At 44.2% G+C, this 8,840-nt stretch overlaps 1 protein-coding gene across 1 annotated transcript in view; it reads right to left on the bottom strand.

Moving 5' to 3' along the window:
* Positions 1-1,912: 1,912 nt before the first annotated feature.
* The window catches only part of ARID1A (AT-rich interaction domain 1A), a 36,835-nt gene continuing 29,907 nt past the window's right edge, over positions 1,913-8,840 (bottom strand). Inside the window, 11 exon segments of the mRNA XM_083170755.1 lie at positions 1,913-4,912; positions 5,036-5,166; positions 5,613-6,492; positions 6,895-6,985; positions 7,133-7,249; positions 7,395-7,530; positions 7,648-7,802; positions 7,945-8,077; positions 8,167-8,371; positions 8,456-8,517; positions 8,520-8,832. Coding sequence (XP_083026881.1) covers positions 3,248-4,912; positions 5,036-5,166; positions 5,613-6,492; positions 6,895-6,985; positions 7,133-7,249; positions 7,395-7,530; positions 7,648-7,802; positions 7,945-8,077; positions 8,167-8,371; positions 8,456-8,517; positions 8,520-8,832 — 3,888 coding nt within the window. The 3' untranslated portion in view covers positions 1,913-3,247.

Genomic DNA, 8,840 nt, shown 5'->3' with positions numbered 1-8,840 from the left:
TAGCGGCAAATGGATATCTGGATCATATATCAACTTCAGAAACAAAGGCAAGTTGTACAACATCTGTTTTATGCATGTGTAGTGCAAAACATAGGTTTACCATTATTAAAGAATTACATATTTGGTATCCCAACAAACTGTCAGTCTAAAAAAGTAACTCTCCATATTAAAGAACTGCCAAAACGGATTTAGAAAGCCAGAAGCATAACATTAAACAATGCCTCCAGTATCATATCCCCAAAACAGAAATCTTTGTTTTCATAAATGCAGTCATCGGACTACATATGTTCACTAAAGTCCATACAAGATACTAATGGCTAGATAGTCTGCTAATGTCTTTCTGATACCCCTTTCAGACATACAACCTGAGGTTTTAAACCCTGTGCAATCCTGGGTTTTAAAAAATCCCTGGTCCATTGCAGATGCGCAGGACCCGGGATTTTTGTTGACTAAAATCCCAGGTATAGCCATTCAGACATACACTAGTCCCAGGATTATGTGCGTGCACTTGAAAAAATCTAAGGATTTTTGAGTGTCTGAAAGTGGTGTTAGCTAGTAGGGGTGAGCATATGTACTGGCGGGATACGGTCATTAGATCTACAGCAACTAGGTTGACAAGGGTCAAGGCCGACAGTCAAAATGTCAACATGGGGTTTTCCGCTGTTTGAGCCGACAGGCAGTATATCATGCCCTACCATCCACTAGGGCAGGGATGGGGAACCTTCGGCCCTCCAGCTGTTGCTGAATTACACATCCCAGCATGCACCACTACAGTTTTGCTATTTGGCCATGCTAAAACTGTAGCAAAGCATTCTGGGATGTGTAGTTCAACAACAGCTGGAGGGCCGAAGGTTCCCCTTCCCTGCACTAGGGCGTGGTGGAAGAATAAAATAGTGTGCCGAAGCATTGCGAGCGAAGCGGTGCACTTAAAACTGTGTCCATGTCGATATTCTTGTTAAAAAAAAAAAAAAAGTGAAAACCCCATGTTGACCTAGTTGTTGTAGACCTAACAAACCACACCCATACAGGCTGGCTGGACTGCACAACAATCCAGCACCTTCTACCACATATGCTTATTGACAAACCTGGAGCTACAAGTCTGTTAGGAAGTGGCCAACTTATGTTTATAAAAAGAGGACTTTACTCAGAGTTGGCAGCAAAACGGGAGTTTACCTGGCCCTTTTCTATTGAATATTTGCATTTTTGGGGATAGCTGCAAATAAGCATCCACCAAATGCAAGATTGAGGGACCTCAGCATGAATCTCCGACCCCTCCTGCCTCACCAGCAGCTGTATCCCCCATAGGTTTCTATGGTGGATGCTGCCTGATGGTATCATTGGGCAGCATCACATTAGGTCCTGAGACTACAATGGCGGTAGCCCATTGTAGCCTATGGTCTACAGGCTGCACTGCCAATTTGGCAAAGGCCAGCGCTAACCAAGCATGCGTAGACCCCTGCACCTGGTAAGACAGATGGCAGGGATTGGCTCCTTTCAGAGTCCCTGCAGGAAGATACATCAGGGCGTTAGGATTGCACATTGCAATGGGATCCTGGGCAGTAGATCCAATCCAGACCGCATTGTAAAAACGATCCTATGGTAAAAAGGGCACCTAACTTTTCATAGCATTTTCTTAGGTGCTGGTTTTTCTCCCAACTTTGAATCTGTTCAAAGAGTCTGTTCCACAGCATACAGTCGTAACTGGTAATCAGGGTGTAACACAAGCTATTCTACGGTGTAACACACTACTTATGGCAAATCCCAATAAAAAGAATTGTAACAGGTCATTGCAACTGTAATAAGGGGCAAAATAGAAGCAGAACATTATCACGATGCAGGAATGAGGTATGACAACCCGTTTATAAACAGAAGCTGCCAACAGGTCTTCATTTATAAGAAAGCTCTTCACAACTCTGTTAACAAGATTTAATGTACATTTATTCTTAACACGGGAACATAGAGTATAAAGATTTCATACTGAATAAATGATATATTCATTAAGCAAAAATAAAAATAAAACAAAAAGGAATCGGCTGAAATTTACATTTTTTTCAGAGCTACAAATATGCAGAAAATCGCTGGAAAAAAAATTGTCAAATTGTTTCTGGAACTGAAACTAAGAAAACAAAACAAACTCACACCTTGATTGGAGATGGAAAAAAAAAATGAAAAAATAAAAATAGGATTGCTGGATATACAAAGGGTGAAAGGGAGGGAAAGTGGTGATGGGGAGCCTGCTGTTCTGTGGGTCAAACCATCTGTAAGATGTTCCTCCTCTGGGAGGGAAGTTAGAGGGGTATTGGGGTAAGTAACCGTGACCCCCTTTTTCTGTAGTTCCAGGGAGAAGAGCTTGTCAGGGTGGTGAAGGTTAAGTGAGGGAAAAGTTGAGGGTGATACAAGAGGTGTGTCTTTAATGTACATCATCATATATATACAGACATCGCAGCTTGCAACCTACAAGCTAAAAGGTTAAAACCAGTTATAAGAGGCGATCTCCGATTATTACAATCTAAGTTTAAAGAGGTAAGGGTGTTGCTTCACATGAAACTTTGGGGGAAAAGCGACTTCTCTGTGTCTCTCTCTCCTCCGGAAACTAAAAGCGACCTTTGTCGCTCTCCATTTAAAAACCCACATCTGGAGTCTCTGAGGTTGTGGGTTTTTTCCAGCTCCGATTGGATTCTGCGGGGTTTCTCAGCACAGTTAAAAAGGTAATGTCTTTTATTCAGGATTTTTTTTTATTTATTTTATTTTTTTTTTAAAGTTTTCTTCTGTTTAAAGGTTCAGGGCACACAAATTCTAGACTAAAGATTGCAAGGTGAGTAGGGCAAGTTGTTTTGGGAAATAGGAAGGATTTCATCTCCTTCCTTGGTGATTCAGAAGTCTTTATCTCCTTAGAATATGGAGCCCATCCCTTGGCTGCTGTGGGGGTCTATTAAACAGTAGATTTTGGGGGAGGGAAGTGTAGATACAGTGGAACCCCCTTCCCCCTTAAAAAAAAATAAAATAAAATAATTTCACTGAAATACAGTAGCTTTGGTTAACACCAAAAGAGAGGAAGAGAATAGATGGGGAAGGTCCACAAGGGTGGCCAGGTCTCCTCTCTGGGGCGGACAGTGGATTGAGACGTAGTTTTTGCATAAATAAAAAGGGGGGATGGGAAAAGGGTATGGAATCAACAGTCAGGGAGGATTCCGTTGTATGGTAAAGGGAGGAGCAAACTATTCTGGGAGGATGTCCACTGCAGCCGTCATGACTGGCCAATCAAAAAGAGAACATCGCAGATGACCTGTGACACTGAGCAGTTCATTAGTGGAGACACTGAGATGTCCAGCAAACGGGCCTCATACAGCGTGAATTCTGTGTGGTTCTCCTCAACCTTTGCCAAGGCCAGCAGGGCACGTGAGGCCCGTCGCATCATGTCCGTACTGGTGGGCTCAAAGGGAGCGTTGGGTCCATGTAAGTGGGCAGCTTGACTTTGTTGGAACTGGGTGGCTGCCAGACTATCCTCAAGAAAACCTAGCAGGTTACCAATGCTGCCTTTCTGAAGGGCAATAGCCCTTGCTGCTAAGCTATCCCCCTGTGCCAAATTTGCTAGAAGTACCACTGCCATTTCCCTGCACACATGGTTTTTTCTGTCACTTAGGAACCTCACCAAAGTTCCGTACAGCTTCTCAAGTCGACTGAAAGGAGGTGTGGCTAATATTAGGTCCACATTGCTGTCTTGAATGCTTAATTTGCTCAGTGCTTCTAACACCAGTCTCTGGGGTGACAGTACTGCATTGGGACCCAACGTTAAAAATGGGTCCTGAGCCTCTGCTGATGGACACACCGCCCAATGTAGCAGACCGTCAAGGATGGGCAGACAAATGCTCTCAGGGTAGGGGGAAAGGTCCAGCTGACCAGAGATGTTGGCAAGTGTGACCAGTGTGTTCTCACGCAACATTTCCAAACAGTCCCACCACCACTCAGCCTTGTTGCAGCTAACTCCTTGGTCTCTGTCCTCCTCCTTTTCATAGGTAAGTGGAGCCTGTTTCCGTTCTGGGTGCTTGTGGTGGAGTAGCACAAGTTTACCAAGGAGAAGCAGCAATCCTGGGTGCTTTGACATTTCTAAGTCATTGCCAGGCACAAAAGACAAGCTGCGCAAGATGTTTGATATGCACACGCAACGACGGGAGAGCGCATCTTGCCAGTCTTCCAGTGTGCACAGTGGTGTCTCGTCTTTGCTGCGTGGTTCATCCTCAAGAATTTTAAGACCAAGTTGCTTACATGGCGGAGGACTACTGCCTAATGGAAACTCCGAGCCATTCTCGGGTGGGATCTCTCCTTTTTCTGGTGGCAAAGAACTGGACCGGGAACACAGGACATCCTCTATGGTGGCTGCTGTATCTTCTATGCCAGGAACTTGCTGCTCCCGTGTTCTACGCTTTGTTGTTTGAGGACGTTTACGAAGAGGGAGCTCAGGCCGCCTTTCAAAGTGAGTCTGGATGTGCTCTGTTGTGTCTCCCCCTCCTATTCGCCAGTGTAAGAGGCCACTATCAAATTCTTGCCGACGACCCAACTGGTGAGAGCAGTCCAACACAAAGGCATCTTCCCGTGGTACTACTTTTATCGGGAGTTTGTCAAACTTGCTGGTATGTCGCTGGGAATCCTCATTAGCAGTACAGGGAGCAGAGTAGGCTTTCCTTTCCTCCTCACCCTCATCTTCACTTTGGAGATCACCATCTGTCAACGATAGATAGTCCTCTCCATCACTGCACTCTACATCACCTATGAGTGGGCTGTGAGAATGGGTGGAAGGTTTTAAGAGGATCTTTTGCCCTGGCTCCCCAACTTCATACTCGCGAAGGATCCCAAAGATTTCAATCAGGCAACGTCGGAAATATTCCACCAACAGCTCCAGCAACCCAGGAAGCTACATTGCAATATATATGTAAAGAAAGACAAAAAAAAAAAAAAGTTAGATCGGCAAATTTAATGATTAGTAGGGATTAAGAAAAGATTAATTCAAGAAAACACAGTTTGGCTATAACCGCACCTGGCTGAGGTTAAAAGTCATGATGCTATTATCATCGTATAGAAGAATGTTAATGGTGTCCAGAGCCCAAGTGCTTTCAGCAAGGAGGCCAGATTTCAGAGACATCATCACACGCCAAGCCTCAGGAGTACCTACAATTAAAACTTAGTCAGATCCTTATCCTTGATTGGCAAACACAAACTAAGAATTTCCATTTTGTATAAATCAAGCTAAACATTCAATGATTGCTAGTCTACTAACACAGGTGAGAAAATTCTTCATTATAGTTCTGTAAGCAGTTAACGGTCCTACTCCTGTCAGAAAAGCACACCAACTGTATACATTAAGAATATTAACATGGTTTACATGTTGAAATGGACAAGTGGTCAACATTGAACAGGTCAACACTTGTGTGAGCAGAACTTCTCATGCCACAAGTGAAAACAGATGCACACTAATACAAGCTGCTAGACCGTGCCAAAATCCTAGTCACTGATAAACCACTGTCACTTGGACAGTTTACCACAGAACCTAGCACCTTAGTTATTATACTAAGCCTTATTAACATACCAATTAGATTTGTATTGCAGCAACATACCAATTTCTTTTGCAGTCAACCGTCGCCTTGGCTTCAAAATGGGCTGTGTAGCTTCCACAGAACCGGGAGGGAAAGTTATGTCCCTGCGGATGAGGGGTGGCTGGGGTGGGGTGGGCACAATGTGTGATGCAGGCACAGGTGGTCCAGCTTTCTGCATCTTCAGGAAGGACTTGCTGGGTGAGGTGTGAGCATCCAGAGACCGAGGAGCAGCTGGACTAGCTACCTGAGGCAGATGATTAGGCATGCTTGGAGAGGCCTGGTATCCTGACTGTGGTGGAGCTCGGGTCAGAGGTGGGCCAGGGGCAGGCACATAAGGAGGCTGCTGCCGGTTAACATGAGGTTGCCACTGGCTCTCGTGGCTAAGTCGCTGGTCTGAATGCAGCATATCTTCTCCACGGGGTGCTCCAGAATGATAACTAGGTCCTTGGGTGTTTGTTGGAGGTGGACCAGGCCTGCCCTGATAATTGTAGCCCATCTCACCTCGACCTTGCCACATGGCTCCAGGTTGGGAACCTTCTGTAGAGCCTCCCATTCCACTTGGTGGAAGCGGTGGTTGAGAGTTGTTCCCAGGGGCAGAAGACACCCGTTCACGACCAAATTGGAAAGGAAATTGATTCTGCCCAGCAGGTGTTGGCCTGCGCTCGCCAGCACCTTGAGGATAACCGCTTCCATATTGCCCATAAGGGTCTGGCGTCTGCTGCGAACTAGGAGCAGGAGAGGGCTGTCCTGAAGGGGGTACCCCAGGCACAGGTGCCTGCTGTTGAGGTTGCGACTGTTGAACTTGCCCACTCTGCGGGCCAGCATATGGAGCACTGTACATCTCCCCCTCGTGACGCTTTGAAGATGGACCATAATTACCATCCATGGGTCGTTTGTAGTTCTAATGAGGAAAAAAAAAGTTAATAAAATTGATAAATTGTCTGTTATTGAGGAAATAGAAGTCTAATTGGAAGAATGAAAAGTAGTAGTGAAAAGCTCATTAATAAAAATTCAAGTGTTATGGGATACATGAATTCATAAGTGACCAATAAAAGCAGAAGACTATCATGAGTATATGTGGGTCCCTTACATATATGACCAAAGATTATGCATCCAAATAGGTCTTCCACATGGAAAAAACAAGTCAGACTGTCACAATTACTTTTAAAGCAACATATAAAACCAATTCTGCCAGTTATATTTTACTACACCCTAAATATGGAAGGTTTTTGACTGAAGCAGCACTTAAAAAAATAAATAAAATAAATCATAACAGCTACCAGAAAGACACAAAACCGCTTACCTGTTGTTGGTACATTGGATTCTGTTGACTTGGATAGGGGCTTCCTGATGATGTGCCTTGTGTGGGGTACTGGTTACTATAGGAATCATGCCTATGGGGGGGGGGGGGTCATGAGGAGAGAGAGAAACAGTTATATATTCTGGAAACCCAAGATATAACATTTTTGCCCTAACTCCCAACCAATGCCAAAATACAGCACCACTTGAATGTCTCAGCTAGCACAGACACTGCTTCTCACCTCTGCTGTGGATAACGCCCTGGAGAGTACATGCCACTGTCTGCATTAGAAGGCATCATATTTGGCTGAGTACCTCCACTTCCAATACTTCCTTCTGGACCAAGACCAGGCTCTGGCCTTAAATACAACCAGAAAGAACAGGTTAAATACATTTCAATTGTAAATTATATGAAATGACTACATAAATGTAGCAGTGGTGGGGGTGGCACATAATCAGTAACACATATTTACATAAAGCAGCACTCTGAATATAATGACACACCTCACTCGGTCATAGCCGCTGTAAGGATAATGCTGACGCTGTGCCATATTTGGCATAGCAGGACCTGCAGCCCGACTATAAGGATCTCCCATTGCTCCACTGGGTCCTTGACCAGGTGACATGAAGGGATCTGCTCCTTGAAGAGGACGGAAATAGAATGAAGTGTCTGATTATTGACAATGCCATTAGGTATTCACTTATCATAACATGAAATAAGATTAACGCCCACACAGTAGCAAAACACATTGCCCACCTTTCCTCATGCCCCCATAGGGGTCCTTGGTTGTTTCATAGGGCATCCTACCCATCAGGTCGGCCTGGTAGCCAGGATTAGGGGTCATGGAGTTTCGTTTCTGATAAGAAGGATCTGAACCATCATATGCATCCTGGAGACCCACAGAGTTATTCCTTTAAATTGAGAGACAATTAAAAAAAGAGAATTAAGACATACCAAAAGATGAGATAATGGAGACCTAAATCAAACAATTCGGATGCAGTGGTATTATTGTTCGGACCACAAAATGATAGCCGTAGACCAGATTAGGTTTACCTCATGCCAGGCATAGGGGGCATCTGGCTGTGAGGGGTGGATGCTGGGGTGGGGGGCTTCAGATCCCCTCCTTCTGCCATGGAGCTGCTTGTGGACTGAGGAGTCTGTGGTCCCTGCATGGAACCTGAGCCAGCTACAAAGACAAAAAAAAACCCTTTAGGAATATAGGTTACAGTAAAGTTTTAAAAAGTACATACATATGAAAATACCAGAAGTACTTACCCGGTGATGGTGGCTGAAGCTTTGCCTGTTTCTTTGCTTCAGCAGAGGCAAAGATATCTGGTGGTGGATCTTCTCCTCTTTCAATTTTGCACTCAAATGCATACAGACACTGTATATACTGCTTCTTTAGCGAGCTAGCCGCACTGCTTGATGTACCAACATTTAGGTTTGTTGCAAGCTCTCTCCATTTCTTGTTCTTATTAACCTGTAGGGAAAGTAGTAGTTAACGATAGTTCTAAAAGAGAAACCTTAAACAAAAGCAGTCACAGAATGATATAGAAGGGCTAACCTGGGTAAGTCCTCCAATATCCTTGACAGACATGTAGAGACGATACAAGTCTAGGGGTTTCTGCCCACTGCTGGTAGGTTGGTCATACCCATTGCTTTCTCTTCTGTGAACGACAGGAAACGGTCTACCCACATCTTTCTCTCAGGTTCACCCCCTAATTCATACAGTTTTGTAATCTTTTCATTTGTAGTGGTGGAGGAACTAGACTTCTGTGGATAGAAAAGAAAAAAAAAAAAAGTTACAGAAAGCAAATCTAAAAAAAAAAAAAAATCCAAAGTCCTACAATCAGTGACTCCCCACTCCACAAAACCACAATAATCTTCCATGAAGCATACTATATTTAATAAAATCCAATCTAAGAACTTAATCCTACCACAGGATTTCA

Source organism: Crinia signifera, chromosome 2, assembly GCF_055691185.1.
Source record: "Crinia signifera chromosome 2, ASM5569118v1, whole genome shotgun sequence".
NCBI classification, from domain to species: Eukaryota; Metazoa; Chordata; class Amphibia; order Anura; family Myobatrachidae; genus Crinia; species Crinia signifera.
The sequence above is the reverse complement of the archived record's forward strand: the minus strand, read 5'-3'. Positions and strand labels throughout refer to the sequence as shown.